This window comes from Octopus bimaculoides, chromosome 1, assembly GCF_046866305.1.
Source record: "Octopus bimaculoides isolate indiv1 chromosome 1, ASM4686630v1, whole genome shotgun sequence".
NCBI classification, from domain to species: Eukaryota; Metazoa; Mollusca; class Cephalopoda; order Octopoda; family Octopodidae; genus Octopus; species Octopus bimaculoides.
The window spans coordinates 201,097,930-201,117,370 of NC_142928.1; the positions used below are offsets into that span (position 1 = coordinate 201,097,930).

Sequence of the window (19,441 nt, forward strand, 5' to 3'; positions counted from 1 at the left end):
GATTTGCATAACCTCCATTGAGAATTTAAATAGTTCTGTCTATCTTTGCTTTTATCCAATTAGTCCTTAATACTTGATCTTGTGCTGCTTATAACAAAATTTCTGTCTCACTTTTCAGCCTTCATTTCTTCAACCATAATTATGTCTCACTATTATTATTTCTTGCAATTATCCTTGGGAGTCTACCATGCAAAGCCTTCTCTTGCCTGTCGAATAATCTTTCTTCTTTTTTCTGGTTTTTGACTTCATTTGACTTTTTGGTTTCCCTATGTTCTGCTGTGATTCTAGCAGCCCTTAATAAACTCGCTTCACTATGACCTACATAAGAGACTATATCTACCCTAGCTAACTCCACACAGTCTTCTGCTCATATTAGCTATCTGCCACCTTCCTTTCTAAGTAAGTATAATCTTTGCCAATGTTCTGCGCCATGAGGACCAAAGAGTTGAGGTATTCCGTGTTGCAAGACAGTGTGTGAGAGCGAATCGTGATGTCATAGGAGAGAAATGTATTTGCATGGATGGTGGTACGCTTGCACTAAACATGGCTGCAAAGAGAGAGACTTGGAGACGCCACTACGAAAGATTGCTCAATAAAGAGAATGAATGGGAGAAAGAGAGTCTGCCGAATGTAGACCCAACAGAGGGACCAGCTATCCGAGTTGATAGTACCATGGTAGATAAAGCAATTAAGAGTATGAAGATAGGGAAAGCCCTTGGCCCATCAGGAATCACCGCAGAGATGGTGTCAGCTATAGCCTAGTCACCCGCATTGTTAACCAGGTGATACACGAAGGAGTCATACCCAATGACTGGTGTAGCAGCATCATAGTCAACTGCTACAAAAGTAAAGGTGACGCTTTAGATACAAATAATTACAGAGGCATCAAGCTGTTAGATCAGGTTATGAAAGTTACAGAGAGGGTCATAGCCCAACTAATTAGGGAGCGAATCAATTTAGATGAGATGCAGTTTGGGTTCGTGCCAGGTAAAAGCACTACTGATGCCTTATTTCTAGTGAGACAGCTGCAGGAGAAATACCTAGCTAAGGATAAACCTCTGTACCTGGCTTTCGTTGACATGGAGAAAGCCTTTGACAGGGTCCCCCGATCCCTCATCTGGTGGTCAATGAGGAAACTCGGGATAGAAGAAATGGTTAGTGAGAGCTGTGTGAGCCATGTACAGAGACGCTGTTAGTAAGGTGAGGGTTGGCAATGAGTACAGTGAAGAACTCCGGATAGAGGTAGGGGTCCACCAAGGTTCTGTCCTCAGCCCCCTCCTATTTATCATAGTCCTCTACTAGGCTATAACAGGAATTCAAGGCAGGATGCCCCTGGGAGCTCCTCTATTCTGAGGACCTTGCACTAATTGCTGAGTCACTATCAGAACTAGAAGAGAAGTTTCAGGTCTGGAAGCAAGAACTAGAATCAAAGGGCCTTAGAATCAACCTAGCTAAAACCAAAGTCCTAATAAGTAGGAAGTTAGAAAAATCACAAACACCTTCAGGTAGATGGCCCTGCTCGATCTGTAGAAAAGGCGTAGGTAGAAACTCTATAAGATGCACCCAGTGCAAGCTATGGACACATAAGAGGTGCAGCAATATCAAAGGAAGGTTAACTAGGAAGTTAGTTTTTGTATGTAGCAGATGTTCAGCAGCTATAAACACTGTAAATGTGCAACAAACAACTTCTGCCACATTCCAGGGAGAAAAACTAAAAGTGGTTGATAGCTTCCAATATCTAGGTGACCAAGTTAGTAGTGGGGGTGGGTGCGCTGAAAGTGTAGCTGCTAGAATAAGAATAGCCTGGGTAAAGTTCAGAGAGCTCTTACCTCTGCTGGTGACAAAGGGCCTCTCGCTCAGAGTAAAAGGCAGACTGTATGATGCATGTGTACGAACAGCCATGCTTCATGGCAGTGAAACATGGGCCGTGACTGCCGAAGACATGCGTAGGCTTGCAAGGAATGAAGCCAGTATGCTCTGATGGATGTGTAATGTCAGTGTGCATACTAGACAGAGTGTAAGTATCTTGAGAGAAAAGTTGAACCTTAGAAGCATCAGTTGTGGTGTGCAAGCGAGACGATTGCGTTGGTATGGTCATGTGGCGAGAATGGACAAGGATAACTGTGTGAAAAAGTGCCACACCCTAGCAGTGGAGGGAACCTGCGGAAGAGGTAGGCCCAGGAAGACCTGGGATGAGGTGGTGAGGCACGACCTTCGAACATTGGGCCTCACCGAGGCGATGACTTCTGACCGAGATCTTTAGAAATATGCTGTGCGTGAGAAGACCCGGCAAGCCAAGTGAGACCTAAATCCATGGCCTCTGCCAGGGGTGTAGCCATCCCACTTATGTGAACCTTTCCTTTATTGGACACTAAACTCCGCTTGTGAAGACCTGTTGAGGCAAGTGAAATCGAAATCAAACTAAATTCGACGACTGGCACCCATGCCAACGTCGTCTCCTTCATTGGACACGAAACTCAGCTTGTGAAGACTTATTGGGGCAAGCGAAAGCGAAATCGGGATGGCACCTGTGCGCAGTGTCGCCTTTCTGGCACTTGTGCCCGCAGCATGTGTAAGGACTTTCGAGCGAGATCATTGCCAGTGCCCCTGGACTGGCTCTTCTGCGGATGGCACATAAAATACACCATTTTGAACGTGGCCGTTGCCAGTATCGCCTGACTGGCCTTCGTGCCGGTGACACGTAAAAGCACCTAATACACTCTCGGAGTGGTTGGCGTTAGGAAGGGCATCCAGCTATAGAAACTCTGCCAAATCAGATTGGAGCCTGGTGTAGCCATCTGGTTCGCCAGTCCTCAGTCAAATTGTCCAACCCATGCCAGCATGGGAAGCGGACGTTAAACGATGATGATGATGATGATGATGATTTATAGTAATTCTTAGTAACAGATGTTAGTGGTAGTTGCGGTGCTCTCTCTCTCTCTCTCTCTTTCTCTCTCTCTCTCTATCTTTCTCTCTCTCTCTCTCTTTCTCTCTCTCTCTCTCTCTCCCCCTCTCTCTCTCCCCTCTCTCTCTCTCTCTCTCTCTCTCTCTCTCTCTCTCTCTCTCTCTCTCTCTCTCTCTCTCTTATGAAACATTTTGTTGATTTTATTTTTTTCAGGAGCTGAGTTTAAAGACTATTAGTAGAACATATAAAATCCAGATTTCTATCAGTGACACAATTACAATTTATGGCAGACACTGTCATGTAAAAGATGCTAAACTCTCTGTTCAATCATTATTAATGGAATTCAAAGAAACTGACGAGGAAACTCTGATTAAGGAAATGGTACAATGGTCTTACTTTGATGAAAATAATCCATCATACCTACAAATGTTTAGTGACAAAGAAAATGCCAAGCTTGAGAAAGCATACTCACAGAAAAAAAAATTCCTTAGTTGGAACAAAATAAAATATGATTTTCAGAAAATGAGTTTTCAACGTGGAGGGAGGAAATTTCAAATGAAGAGAAAACAAAACCTAAAGGATGGTATGTGCATACTTTTACTATAAAAATATTCTCGTTTATCATTTTGTTGTTCTTTTTTATCTATTATAATAAAAGTGAAATTCTGTCTGTCCGTCTGGGACCTCTGTACTTCAGTCTACAATTGCTCAACATATAAATATTATTCCTTTTTGGAATCAGAATGATCTCAGGATTGAAAATCTGCCCTTTATTTGGTTCTTGAACATCCAGCATTGAGATCAGATTTAAAAGCATTTGTGTTATTATTTCTAGCAGGTAAAGCTGGGCTAATTCTCACCACTTTGGTTGGCAGTATTTCTTGTCTAAACCTCAAAATTAATTGAAATATTCCTGTTTTTTTTTTTTGACTTTCAACAGAAAAAGGTTTCATAATTTTATTTTTGTTGTTCTGAAATATTTGATTTCTATTTGAACTCTAGAATTGATCCCTGATACATGGTCACCAATGGGAGACGAGGAATTAATGAAAATTGTTCCAGTCACAAATGGACCAGAATATGATGACATCCAGGCCACTTTCCGTCGGAATTTGCCTTCATCTCGTATAATCAGTGTTTGTATTTTTACTTTTATTTATAAACAATGTTTGATGGTTTATTCTTTAAACTAAAATATTAAGGGACATTTTGTTTGTATCAAAGTTTTAAATCTCATTGCGTCTCGTTTGTGGCAGCATACCTGCTTCTGTCCTCGTTCTTTATCTTTGTTTCTCTCTCTCTCTTTCAACATCTGACACAAGATCACCTCTTCTAATGCCCCCTCCCCTCTCAAAATATCTTTTTCTTGCAAGGTACTTGGTGACCCTGTCAGTGCAGGTGCCACTTAAAAAGCATCCAGTCCACACTGTAAAGTGGTTGGCATTTGGAAGGGCATCCAGCTGTAAGAACCCTGCCAAAACTGACACAGAAGTCTGGTGCAGGCCTCTGGCTGGCCGAACCCTGTCAAACCATCCCACCCATGCCAGCATGTAAGGTGGACGTTAAACAACGATGGTTCTATGTGTTTTGAGATATTTACAAGAAATCTTTGCTCAACAAAAATACCTCTGCTTTAACTTCTTGCATTGAATTGTAAATGCAACACCATTTTGCAGCTAAACTATTGTGCCTTACCAAAATTTACAGTTGAATCAAAATTGGTATCAAATTTAAAAAAAAAAACAGATAGGGTAGGGGCTTTTCACCACAAACGTTATTTCCTTGTCAAAGAAGTGAATTGATTGTTTTTTCATAAATGTATTTCTTTTTCTACAGATTGAGAGAATTCAAAATAAAACGTTATACCAGGGATACCAAGCATTGAAGAAAAAGTTTGAGGTAGAAAATCCAAACATTACAAATGAAGTTCACGGCCTTTGGCATGGTACTGCTGCAGGATCTGTTGATGGAATAAATAAATCAGGATTCAACCGTAGCTATTGTGGTAAAAATGGTGAGTATATTATCATCATCATCATCATCCACCCACCCTCAATATTGGCCTGAGTTGGACAGACTGTCACTGTCCACATTGGTCCTTTCTCACACAGAGAGGACAGAGGACGTAATGTTGCTTACACATTCCATGTTTGGCATCATTTCTACTGCCAGGTACCCTTCCTAACATCTTCTACTCTAGAGTAAACCAGGTGTATTTTATTATTGTGGAATCAACACTTTCATTTGTTTTCCTTGCTGGATTGGGAGGAAGGGTCTGTCCCCATCCATTAATGTTCCTCTTGAACCTTTGTAAATGAAAATATTGCAAGAAAGATAAGAGAATGGGTGGGATTCCAGAGGGATAATGTTATGGGGAAGAAGGACTAGATATAGTGGAGGGTCTGCGGGACTGGACAGAAGTATCAACAAGGGAACACCAGGCCTAGCAATCACCATTCTGAGTTTGTCAATTATAGATATGCAGAGATAATCGATACAGTGTTATTAAGTCTCATTGAAATATTCAATCTCTGCTACTGGTTAAAGGACATTTAATAAGTGTACAGACATTTGTTAAACCAGCAGTGGTACCACCACAGAGTTGACTCCATTTAGATATCTCAAACAATCCTCTTTTACTAACTCTTTTATCCTCTTTTGGAATTAGATTTTGATGTGTATGGTGAATATGGATATGGGGTGAGTAGAAGAGTGGTGTTCCACAAAATGCCATCCAAACAAGTTCAATGGTAAATATTGGCAAGGGACAGGCTTTTAATATATCTCTTCTGAGAAAGTGTTTGGAAGTATTAACCCTTTCGTTATTATATTTCTGACCAAAATACACTCTTCATGAGTTTCAATTAAATTCTAAAATAATCATGAATTTAGACTAGTTTCATTAAACAACTGTAACTTTTTACTTATCAACATATTAATGTGACATTTGGAACATAATTAAAGAAAGGGGTCTTAATCAATTCTATTGCATAACTTTTGTCTCAAAGTGATTCTAATTACAGGTAAATCTAGGTAAACTGAGCAAAAGGTAAAAATATTAAAATTTTGTTTAAACATCACCATAGAAAATGAATCATCAGCTAATATTCAATTGGGTATGCAACAAAATTTTGATATAGGAAAAATTGTGCACATCACTAGATTATCAGTTGAATTTAATGCACAGCAGAACAGGTGTACCATAAAGGTGAAATAAACTGAAATGCTGGAATCCACTGCAAGTTTGACCAAACTAAAAGAATTGGTCAAAAATTAATATACGGCCCTGGTTATGGTATGGAAGTGATAAATTCCAGACCACATCGTACCCTAGGCCATGCTGACTAACATTATCTTCCCTGTATAAAAACTAAATCCACAGCAGTACCCAGTATTTGCTTCACAAATTTTCCAAACTTTGATCCCCCATTTCGTGGGCTTTCCTGGTATATACTGTTTGTTTACACTCTGCTTAACAGTTTGTTTCCACAGTGATAGCTTCAAACAAGCATACTGAAAAAAATAAAAGTCTAACGGTTTCGCTTCCTAAGAAAGACTATGGATAGGTCCCCATCACCTCAGAAAAATTGCTAATAAAAACATTTTTAAAGTTTTCACTTAATTCCGATGTAAATTTGTCTTTGCTGTCGCTATCGCCGCTTCCAGTTTCTTCAGAATTGCTGCTTTCGCTTTCGGATACAGAAATATTCCATTCATTCTTGTACACCACATGCTTTTGTACTTCATTCATTCTTTTTCTCGATATCTCCATATTTTCCTTTGGAAAACCTTTAAATTCGGAATCACTGCTTGATAGCATGAAACTCCTATCCATTTTCAAAGTTGAAAAAAAAATCCATGCCAAAAAAAGGTGGAAAAAAATCTCCCTAATTCACTGAGTTCAGATATTACATCAAGCAATGTTGGATTTCTATACCTCCACTATTTACAAAGTGAAATCACGTATTTTCATGAATGTACTAACGAGATTTGTGCTTAATTCACATTTAAATAACAATGGGTCCTCTCAGCTGGCTATGGCCGGGTTGGTCTTATGAGCCAAAAAATTTTTGGGCCAGCTATGGCTGGGTTAGCATCGAAAGGGTTAAATGCTTGCAGAGTTTCAATGACATACATCTGTCAACTGACATGAGACTCATTCTGGAAGTTTCTGTTGACATTGCTGGGTACATAACTGGAAGAAATAACCCCGTTTGGACATCTGTAATCTCTATTGTTATTGTTTGTTGTGTTTGTATGTGTATATATATATATATATATATATATATATATATATATATATATATATATATATATATATATATATATATATATATATATTACGGAGATGTACTTGCATAGCAAGTGACCTGATCTGAGATCGTGTGCTGGAACGAAAACAATTGCAGCGTGGAAGGTGTTTATAAGCTATTTAAAATAACACACAAAATCCGTTAGATTCACTTCAACCTTTAAATTTAATTTGTCAAAATATTTTCGTTGCTTTGAGACCGCGACCTGTTCACTGACAAAATTCTGAGATGCAGCACAGAATTTTGTCAGTGAACAGGTCGCAGTCTCAAAGCGATGAAAATATTTTGACAAATTAAATTTAAATGTTGAAGTGAATCTAACGGATTTTGTGTGTTATTTTAAATGGCTTATAAACACCTTCCACGCTGCAATTGTTTATATATATATATATATATATCAGGTCATTAAGAGTGAAATGTCCACTTTTGAACTGAACATCTATTTTACTTTATCTCAACAAAAAGCTATGCAGTTAATCAAAGTATGCACCTAAATTATCAACACAATTTTGCCATTTTACCGGTAGCTTATTTATGCTGGCACCAAAGAAATCTTGTAAACCTTCTCTTTGTATCCTGCCCTATTTAATGCTGAATTATAGAATTGAGCTTCATTATCAAAAATGTTATCATTAGCAGATAATCTAGAGAGTCTTAATGAAATATTTTTAACTAAATTATCGATAATTTTTCTAGGATGGTTACTCCACTTATATATTTTAGGTTAGTTGAAGGTTTATGATATGGTCTATATGTCTCATTTTTAATATCTAATGTCACATCCAAGAAATTTGCTACAGAAATATCGTCTTCATAAATGATATTCATCCCCATTCTACGAAAAAATCTAGCCAATCTACCTTTAATTCTCTGTAATTGTTGGCTGGAGCTATTCCTAATATATAGAAGGCAATCATCCCTATATAGACCCCCCTAATCATAGGAAATTAATCATTCAATTCATAAAGAATAAAAGAACCCACCATATCAGCTATTTGTGCTGAGTCAGAACTACCCATGGGGACATCGAAAGCATCCGGTGTATCCTTACGTATCCATACCTTATCATTAAAACTAATGAAGGACTTCCTAGCAGCTAATATCACTTTAATTTCTTCTCTAGTAAGCCCTGCCTTATTATGAAAAAAACCATAGTGCCTTATTCAATATGATCAGGTTAATGGATGCATAAAAAATTAGCTATATCAAATTGAACGAATTTAGTATTTTTTTTGTCCTCAATAGAATTAAACCATCCGATGACTTGGTCTGTACTCGACCATAAATTTAACTTCAACTTATCAACTATTGTAGTTATGTACTTCTTTATAATATTTTTACTTAGTATCCCTATGTCCGATTTTGTCGGGCAGATGAGTCTTAAAGATGTTTGTCTCCAGACTTAGAGATTATGGTTTTGGTGTTTACTTCTTACCTTTTACCCTGAGGATGTGTCAGGTAATTTACTTATTTAACTTGAATTGACAGTTAAATATAACCTTATACAGAAATGTTGACATTGGAAATAAACTTCAATAATAATGGATATTAGCGTCAAAACTCTCATTTAAATTTTTGATATATATATATATAGGCGCAGGAGTGGCTGTGTGGTAAGTAGCTTGCTTACCAACCACATGGTTCCGGGTTCAGTCCCACTGCATGGCATCTTGGGCAAGTGTCTTCTACTATAGCCTCGGGCCGACCAGAGCCTTGTGAGTGGATTTGGTAGACGGAAACTGAAAGAAGCCCGTCGTATATATGTATATATATATATGTGTATGTGTGTGTGTCTGTGTTTGTCCCCCCAACATCGCTTGACAACCGATACTGGTGTGTTTACGTCCCCGTAACTTAGCGGTTCGGCAAAAGAGACCGATAGAATAAGTACTAGGCTAACAAAGAATATGTCCTGGGGTCGATTTGCTCGACTAAAGGCGGTGCTCCAGCATGGCCGCAGTCAAATGACTGAAACAAGTAAAAGAGTAATATATATATATATATATTTTTTCTGTTCTTAGCCACAGCATATGGTGAAGGTGTTTATTTTGCCGAAGACATCCGTTATTCTGCAAGTGATACCTATTCTACTCCTGACAATCACAGAATAAAGAAAATATACAAATGCAGTGTTCTTGTGGGAAAAGTGATGCGAGGACAACATGGATTAAAAGTTTTACAGGATTCTTACAATTCTGCTGTTGATAATATTCAAAGACCCAGTATTTATGTTATTTTTCATGACTCTCAAGCATATCCTAATTACTTGATTACATTCTCTAATTATTGAATATAATTGGAATTCATAAAATACATATGATGTAAACAGAAATAAATTTAACAAAGGAAAGACAAAGAAAAAACAAAACAAAAGAAAGACACAGAAAATACAGGAAATTCTCTAATTCTAGGTGCAATCCTATGGTCTTTTCTAAGAATAAAACTATTCAAAACAATATTTTTCTATCATTCACACAATATTGTTGTCATTTTTTATCTTTTTTACTTGAGAAAGAATTATTGCTAAATATTAAAATACATGAAGATGCATGGCTCAGTGGTTAAAGCATCGGGTTCACAATCATGAGCTAATGAGTTCAATTCCCAGAGCAGGCTGTGTGTTATTACATCACTGGTGCCAAGCTGTATTGGCCTTTGCCTTTCCCTTGGATAACATTGGTGGTGTGGAGAGAGGGGAGGCTGGTATGGATGGGTGACTGCTGGTCTTCCATAAACAAACCTTGCGTGGACTTGTGCCTTGGAGGAGAACTTTCTAGGTGCAATCCCATGGTCATTCATGACTGAAAGGGGTCTTTACCCTTTTGATATAAAATGCAGGCTGAAGGGGGCAAGCCAGCAGAACCATTAGCATGTTGGGCAAAATGCTTAGCAGCAATCCCTCTGGCTTTACGTTCTGAGTTCAAATTCCATCGAGGTTGACTTTGCTTTTCATCCTTTCGGGGCCTATAAAATAAGTACCAGTTGAACACTGGGGTCAATATAACCAACTCACCCGCTCCCATGAAATTGCTGGCCTTGTTCTCTCTCTCTAATTAAAATTTAATTTTATATCATTTTTCATAATTTGCATTCTAATCATCTGCAGACACACATTTGAATATGTTTCTGTTTCATCCATTCACTAATGGCCAGGCTGTGAAGCAGAGTTATTTATTTATGGTTGTATAAAGGAACGGAAATGATACAGAGGTGTGCTCAGAGAAACACCTTACCTGAAATACCTGTTAACGACTCTATTTGGTACATCTTACCTGAAATACCTGTTAATGACTGTATTTGGTACATCTTACCACAGATACCTGTTAATGACTATATGGTACATCTTACCTGAAATACCTGTTAACGACTCTATATGGTACATCTTACCCCAAATACCTGTTAATGACTCTATTTGGTACATCTTACCTGAAATACCTGTTAATGACTCTATTTGGTACATCTTACCGCAAATACCTGTTAATGACTCTATATGGTACATCTTACCTGAAATACCTGTTAATGACTCTATATGGTACATCTTACCTGAAATACCTGTTAATGACTCTATTTGGTACATCTTACCTGAAATACCTGTTAATGACTCTATTTGGTACATCTTACCGCAAATACCTGTTAATGACTCTATATGGTACATCTTACCTGAAATACCTGTTAACGACTCTATATGGTACATCTTACCTCAAATACCTGTTAATGACTCTATTTGGTACATCTTACCTGTTAATGACTCTATATGGTACATCTTACCTCGAATACCTGTTAACGACTATATGGTACATCTTACCTCAAATACCTGTTAATGACTCTATTTGGTACATCTTACCTCAAATAACAGTTAACAACTCTATTTCATCATTTCTCAAGATGAAGCGATCATCATATATATATATATATATATATATATATATATATATACATGTATATACATGTATATTTATATTATTCGCCATGATAGATCGCTAACCACTAAACCTTTTTCTATTCTCTCTACCTGTTTATTTCTGTGTTCCTTTCTGTTGAAGAGCGTAGGCTCGAAACGTAAAAGACTTTCTCATTTCCCGAGCATTAAACTAATACATCTGTTTGTTGCTTACACACTGTTTTCCGTCTTTTCTTTTGTTTCTTTTTTTGTAAATTCCAACTATATATATATATATATATATATATATATATATATATATATATATATATATACACACACACACACACACACACACACGCACATCTTTTTTCTATTCTTAGCCACTAAATTTGGTAAAGGTGTTATTTTGACTCATATACCTGTTAATGACTCTATTTGGTACATCTTACCTCAAATACCTCTTAACAACTCTATATGGTACATCTTACCTCAAATACCTCTTAACGATCCTATATGGTACATCATATGTCAAATAACTCATAACGACTGGATATGGTACATCTTACCTGAAATACCTCTTAACGACTCTATATGGTACATGTTACCTCAAATACCTGTTAGCGATTCACATATTTTATTTCCTATCAAAACCAGTTTCAATATAAGAAAACAGTTTGATTGCTTAAAAGGTGACAAACCTGTAGGTAAAGAATATGGATAATTGATTTGAGTCAAGAAGGCCACTGGTATTTGTTGACACTGCAATCATGGGAAGACACATTCAACAACAAAGTTTTGAACTGTGAACAGATACAAATAAAAGTAAATAAATATTGTAAAATATTTCATCTCCTATAAACATGTCTGCCACTGTATAGACATAAGTGATGATGTTAAACGTTAAATTCAGACATGTTTGGGAATTGTTTTATGAAAGAAAAATATTTCAATAGCAACAACAATGACACATTGCTTCTTCAAGACCATTATAATGCCGTAAGATAAGATAAATTATCAAATTGGGTGTTAAATATATATATTTCTTAGACAGGTGTAAGATAGTGTCAATGAGACAGTGTGTGGGTGAGTGTATCTGAGAGAGCATCAGTCATTGTGTCTGGGACAGTTCAAGGCAAAGTAAATGAGACAGTGTGAGGTAGTGTCACTGAGACAGTGTGTGGGCGAGTGTATCTGAGAGAGTATCAGTCATTGTGTCTGGGACAGTCCAAGGCAATGTAAATGAGACAGTGTGAGGTAGTGTCAATGAGACAGTGTGTGGGTGAGTGTATCTGAGAGAGCATCAGTCATTGTGTCTGGGACAGTTCAAGGCAAAGTAAATGAGACAGTGTGAGGTAGTGTCAATGAGACAGTGTGAGGGTGAGTGTATCTGAGAGAGCATCAGTCATTGTGTCTGGGACAGTTCAAGGCAAAGTAAATGAGACAGTGTGAGGGTAGTGTCAATGAGACAGTGTGTGGGTGAGTGTATCTGAGAGAGCATCAGTCATTGTGTCTGGGACAGTTCAAGGCAAAGTAAATGAGACAGTGTGAGGTAGTGTCAATGAGACAGTGTGTGGGTGAGTGTATCTGAGAGAGCATCAGTCATTGTGTCTGGGACAGTTCAAAGCAATGTAAATGAGACAGTGTGAGGTAGTGTCAATGAGACAGTGTGTGGGTGAGTGTATCTGAGAGAGCATCAGTCATTGTGTCTGGGACAGTTCAAGGCAAAGTAAATGAGACAGTGTGAGGTAGTGTCACTGAGACAGTGTGTGGGTGAGTGTATCTGAGAGAGCATCAGTCATTGTGTTTGGGACAGTTCAAGGCAATGTAAATGAGACAGTGTGAGGTAGTGTCAATGAGACAGTGTGTGGGTGAGTGTATCTGAGAGAGTATCAGTCATTGTGTCTGGGACAGTTCAAGGCAATGTAAATGAGACAGTGTGAGGTAGTGTCAATGAGACAGTGTGTGGGTGAGTGTATCTGAGAGAGCATCAGTCATTGTGTCTGGGACAGTTCAAGGCAAAGTAAATGAGACAGTGTGAGGTAGTGTCAATGAGACAGTGTGTGGGTGAGTGTATCTGAGAGAGCATCAGTCATTGTGTCTGGGACAGTTCAAGGCAAAGTAAATGAGACAGTGTGAGGTAGTGTCAATGAGACAGTGTGTGGGTGAGTGTATCTGAGAGAGTATCAGTCATTGTGTCTGGGACAGTTCAAGGCAATGTAAATGAGACAGTGTGAGGTAGTGTCAATGAGACAGTGTGTGGGTGAGTGTATCTGAGAGAGCATCAGTCATTGTGTCTGGGACAGTTCAAGGCAAAGTAAATGAGACAGTGTGAGGTAGTGTCAATGAGACAGTGTGTGGGTGAGTGTATCTGAGAGAGCATCAGTCATTGTGTCTGGGACAGTTCAAGGCAAAGTAAATGAGACAGTGTGAGGTAGTGTCAATGAGACAGTGTGTGGGTGAGTGTATCTGAGAGAGCATCAGTCATTGTGTCTGGGACAGTTCAAAGCAATGTAAATGAGACAGTGTGAGGTAGTGTCAATGAGACAGTGTGTGGGTGAGTGTATCTGAGAGAGCATCAGTCATTGTGTCTGGGACAGTTCAAGGCAAAGTAAATGAGACAGTGTGAGGTAGTGTCAATGAGACAGTGTGTGGGTGAGTGTATCTGAGAGAGCATCAGTCATTGTGTCTGGGACAGTTCAAGGCAATGTAAATGAGACAGTGTGAGGTAGTGTCAATGAGACAGTGTGTGGGTGAGTGTATCTGAGAGAGCATCAGTCATTGTGTCTGGGACAGTTCAAGGCAAAGTAAATGAGACAGTGTGTGGGTGAGTGTATCTGAGAGAGCATCAGTCATTGTGTCTGGGACAGTTCAAGGCAAAGTAAATGAGACAGTGTGAGGTAGTGTCAATGAGACAGTGTGTGGGTGAGTGTATCTGAGAGAGCATCAGTCATTGTGTCTGGGACAGTTCAAGGCAAAGTAAATGAGACAGTGTGAGGTAGTGTCAATGAGACAGTGTGTGGGTGAGTGTATCTGAGAGAGCATCAGTCATTGTGTCTGGGACAGTTCAAGGCAAAGTAAATGAGACAATGTGAGGTAGTGTCAATGAGACAGTGTGTGGGTGAGTGTATCTGAGAGAGCATCAGTCATTGTGTCTGGGACAGTTCAAGGCAAAGTAAATGAGACAGTGTGAGGTAGTGTCAATGAGACAGTGTGTGGGTGAGTGTATCTGAGAGAGCATCAGTCATTGTGTCTGGGACAGTTCAAAGCAATGTAAATGAGACAGTGTGAGGTAGTGTCAATGAGACAGTGTGTGGGTGAGTGTATCTGAGAGAGCATCAGTCATTGTGTCTGGGACAGTTCAAGGCAAAGTAAATGAGACAGTGTGAGGTAGTGTCAATGAGACAGTGTGTGGGTGAGTGTATCTGAGAGAGCATCAGTCATTGTGTCTGGGACAGTTCAAGGCAAAGTAAATGAGACAGTGTGAGGTAGTGTCAATGAGACAGTGTGTGGGTGAGTGTATCTGAGAGAGCATCAGTCATTGTGTCTGGGACAGTTCAAGGCAAAGTAAATGAGACAATGTGAGGTAGTGTCAATGAGACAGTGTGTGGGTGAGTGTATCTGAGAGAGCATCAGTCATTGTGTCTGGGACAGTTCAAGGCAAAGTAAATGAGACAGTGTGTGGGTGAGTGTATCTGAGAGAGCATCAGTCATTGTGTCTGGGACAGTTCAAGGCAAAGTAAATGAGACAGTGTGAGGTAGTGTCAATGAGACAGTGTGTGGGTGAGTGTATCTGAGAGAGCATCAGTCATTGTGTCTGGGACAGTTCAAGGCAAAGTAAATGAGACAATGTGAGGTAGTGTCAATGAGACAGTGTGTGGGTGAGTGTATCTGAGAGAGCATCAGTCATTGTGTCTGGGACAGTTCAAGGCAAAGTAAATGAGACAGTGTGAGGTAGTGTCAATGAGACAGTGTGTGGCAGAGTCAGAGAGTGTATCTGAGTGAGTGACAAACATTGCATCTGGGACAGTTCAAGGCAATGGAAATGAGACAGTGTGAGGTAGTGTATGGCAACATAGGTAATATATACAGGACTAGATTTAAACCATGGTAGGCCCGGGACACTTAAAGTTCAGTGGGCCCCTTGTACACAAGAATTAAAATCTTAGAAAATTACCAAATTTAAATCTCAAAACCCATCTCTTTCAAATAATTGAATTTTATGAGTTAGCAGAGAAAGTTTAAATAAATGACTAAAAATGTCGCTTTATAGATAACAGTTTTTCCAAATTCAAGTTTCATCTTTCACACATACACTCGTGGTAGGGAAGAGTGGGGTAAGATTTTATCTCTTTTAATGTGCATTACATATGTTTCAGAATGTAGAAGAAGATAAAATGACAGAAAATTATGAAAAAGAAAAAAAATCATTTTTGTGGTTATGGTTGTTGTTCCAAAGACATGATGAATGTGTGTGTGAGAGAGAGAGAGTGGGGTAGAGATATCAACATTTAAAAGACATGGATTTAAAAAATTCTTTTTTTAAAATGGCTTCCCTTCATAGTTTTGTAATGTGTGAGAAAAAAAGAAAAGAAAGAAAGAAATGGGCATACTCTGAGAAAAACAGGAAAATTCAAACAGCTATTTGCAAAAGTCTGCTTTGCCAGTTTCCAGTAAGAGTAGGTGGGGCACAACGAGTAATATTTACTGCAGTTTTCACTTTGGGAAAAGAATATGTTTTTTACAAATGTTCACTACCTTACCAAAACTATATCAGCAGAGTAAAGACCTTTTCTAAATGCAGTAAAACCTATAATATATTCAGAACACTATTTCAGAAAGTTATCAACTGTTCTCTTTGAGCACATAAAGGACAAATATAGGCGGGGCAAAATGGGTAAGACGAGACAAGGTAAATATGTCTTTCCATTTCTCTAGAATTAAATTTACAAAAACATTCATACACATAAACATCCGTCCTTAGACATAAGAAAGATCAGAAATGCAACAAAATCTTAAATATCTTGGTCACACGAAAGAGGATTATGGAAAAGTAGAGCATAATATGAAATTAATGCAACAGAATGACTCTCCCCAGACACAACACAATCAAACGGAACTAAATCTAAAAACTCAACAAAATATCCCTTATAGCTTCTTCACCCAAAAATTATCCAGATATTTTATTAGTTACCTCAATTACAAATGGGTCAAATTGGAGGGAAAATTTCTTGAAAATAGTACCTGTCACCTATATTTCAAACATTCAACTTCAACAACAGCCACATAAAGTATACTGACTTAATTTTACTCCCAAAGATGATACAACGTTACAAAATAAGAGAAAATAACAAGACTCAATTACCAATTTTGCCCCACTTCTGTATAGTGATTCCAAGAAAGATGAAAAATATGAAAAAATAAGAAGAAAAAAAAAATGGTTCCAAAGCTGAAAAATAATGGTTTTAGCTGTTGAGAGATGTAATTTTATAATTAGAACTAAATTCAAAAGTTTTCTTTATTTACTTGTTTCATAAAATTAGACCAGTTTAGAAGTCGAAATGTGCATGTGTCCCTTGAACTGTTGTTGGCCAAAGTCAAGCTCAGCATTGAAAGAAGAAATTTGGCCGAGAGACAACATTTTTCTATCAATCTCCTTATACATTTAAAGTTGACTTTGCCTTTCATCCTTTCGGGATTGATTAAATAAGTACCAGTTATGCACTGGGGTCAATGTAATCGACTTAATCCCTTTTTGTCTGTCCTTGTTTGTCCCCTCTATGTTTAGCCCCTTGTGGGTAATAAAGAAATATATTTAAAAAAATCAGTCAATATAAAGATTTTCACCCATGAGCCAAAAAAAAAATCAGCCCGCCTGCTGGGTTTTATCAAGTATGTAGAAAACAGATATGAAAAAAAAAATTATGCTAACGACCCTGGGATGGTGGGGATAGGACTTTCAGAAAATTTTCACAGGATCAGATTTTTCCGTCATAATTTTCGGTAAAATAGATATATATCGATTTTCTTTTTATGGAATTCCATGTTTTTGGTTATGGAGGATCCGATTCTGAAAAAAAATTTTCAAAAATCGCATTTTCAAAATTTCAATTCCATCTCCGTCCTTCATTTTTTTCAATTTCTCCAGAAATTTTATTTTTTTTGCAAAATACGTAGAAAAATACAAAAGATTACGATTCTGAAAAAAAATTTGTTTGTAAAATTTCAGTTTTTCGACCAAAAAAAAAAAAGAATATATACCCCCAGGCCTTCAAGCTGACTATCCACTTGTTAGAAATAACAGCTAAATCTCACAAAACTGTGATAACATAATAGTAATCCATCTCCTCACCTTTCTGCAAAGATTTCTTTCAGAGTAATTTCCCAGAGTAATTCGACAAAGTAATTCATGAGAAATTAAAGTAGGATTTTTCTGTTTTTCTTTTAAATTTTTGTGATTTTTTTTTCAATCAATCTACGTAGGAAAATACAGTGATTAAGAATATAGAAAAAAATAAACACGAATCCTGCTGTCTAAAAGGGAAAATGAATGGTTGTTTTGTCTATTTCACATGAATTACTTTGTCATATTATTCTAGGAAATTACTTTGAAAGACATCTTTGCAGAAAGGTGAGTAGATTGATTACATTAGGTTATCGCAGTTTTGTGAAATTTAGCTGTTATTTCTAGCATGTGGATAGCCAGCTTGAAGGCCTGGGGATATATATATTTTTTGTTTTTTTTTTATTGAAAAATTGAAATTTTACAAACAATTTTTTTTTCAGAATTGTAATCTTTCTATTTTTCTATGTATTTCGCAAACAAAAAATTTTTGGAAAAAGTGAAAAATGAAGGGGGTGGGGGGAGAATTGAAATTTTGAAATTTTTTTTTTTCAGAATCGGATCCTCCATAATCAAAAACATGGGATTCCCTAAAAAAAATCAATATGTATCCATTTTACCGAAAATTATGACGGAAAAATCAGATCTTGTGAAAATTTTCTGAAAGTCCTATCCCCACCATCCCAGGGTTGTTAGCCCCAATTTTTTTTTCATATTCGTTTTCTACATACTTGTTAACACCCAGCAGGCAGGTTTATTTATTTATTTGTTTATTTATTTTTTTGTTCATGGGTGAAGATCTTTATATTGACCAAAAAATCTCTTTATACATTCATACGTAAACATATACAAACACATATACACTCACAGATACCATACATACATTGTCAGGAGTGTTCTGTTGTTACCCTTTTCTCTGTTGTCCCAAAAGCAACTACAATTAATAATTCCCTTGGGAATTGTAAGTGCTTTGGGACTGTTATTAATTGAATTATTTGGTGTCTCTAAAGTGGCTATTAAAGAGAATCCATTACATTTTTAAGAAGCCAAAATACCTTTGTATATTGAAAGACAGTCTCTTCATGCCTGATTGCTGGCAGTCAGCATGTCCTTCCTAGCAGGTGCTCCCAACCAATATCTAGGTGCCCAGGGAAATTATCCCCTTTGCACCCCCCACCATGAATCCAGCCCTGGATGTATATGACAGAATGCCAGACACAGCATCTTGGATGTTTTCAAACAATTTAAATGGGACAGCAACACATATTGTATCATAAGTTCTGTCCGATTTTACCTTTTTTAAAATTGAATGAAATTTAATAGTATTTCAGAATGTCTAATGGAATAAAAAATTATTTTTATGCATTTGTGTACATTTAAACTAATTAAATATTATTTTATAGAATAATAGAATTAAAATTTCTTTGATTAAAATCCTTTCTAACATGGAAGTATCCAAAGAGCATTTAAGGCACATAATGCTTTATGAGTACAAAAAAGGAAACTCTGCAGCCGAAGTGACTCAAAACATACACTCAGTTTATGGGAAAGAATGCTTGAATGAAAGAACTTGCAGAAGATGGCTTGCAAAATTCAGAAGTGGAGATTTCAGCCTTGAAGATGAAGATCGAACAGGACGTCCAGTTGAGTTTGATGATAAGTTCCTTGAAGCATTACTTGAAGAAAATCCTGCATTATCAGTTGAAGAATTGGCAATAAAGCTTAGTTCAAACCATACAACTGTTCATTGTCATCTTCAACAACTTGGAGAGGTTCCTAAACTTGGAAAATGGGTGCCTCATGAATTGTCTGAAAGCAACCGCAAATCCCGAGTTGACATCTGCTCTTCTCTCCATTCTCGCGAATTCATTTCACCTTTTTGGATAGACTTGTGACTGGTGACAAAAAATGGATCTTCTATCGAAATGTTAAATGTCGTAAACATTGGCTTGGTAAAAGGGAAAAAGCTCAACCACAACCGAGAAGGGAACTTCATGGGA

General features: G+C 37.5%; 1 protein-coding gene across 3 annotated transcripts in view; it reads left to right on the forward strand.

Moving 5' to 3' along the window:
- The window catches only part of LOC106867104 (protein mono-ADP-ribosyltransferase PARP14), a 111,652-nt gene extending 101,956 nt beyond the window's left edge, over nt 1-9,696 (forward strand). For all 3 annotated transcript variants that reach the window (XM_089337588.1, XM_089337636.1, XM_089337683.1), the window contains 4 exons: nt 3,119-3,488; nt 3,908-4,041; nt 4,742-4,919; nt 9,240-9,696. In XM_089337588.1, coding sequence (XP_089193714.1) covers nt 3,119-3,488; nt 3,908-4,041; nt 4,742-4,919; nt 9,240-9,508 — 951 coding nt within the window. In that variant the 3' untranslated portion in view covers nt 9,509-9,696. The remainder of the gene's footprint in view (nt 1-3,118; nt 3,489-3,907; nt 4,042-4,741; nt 4,920-9,239) is intronic.
- Nucleotides 9,697-19,441: the final 9,745 nt, after the last annotated feature.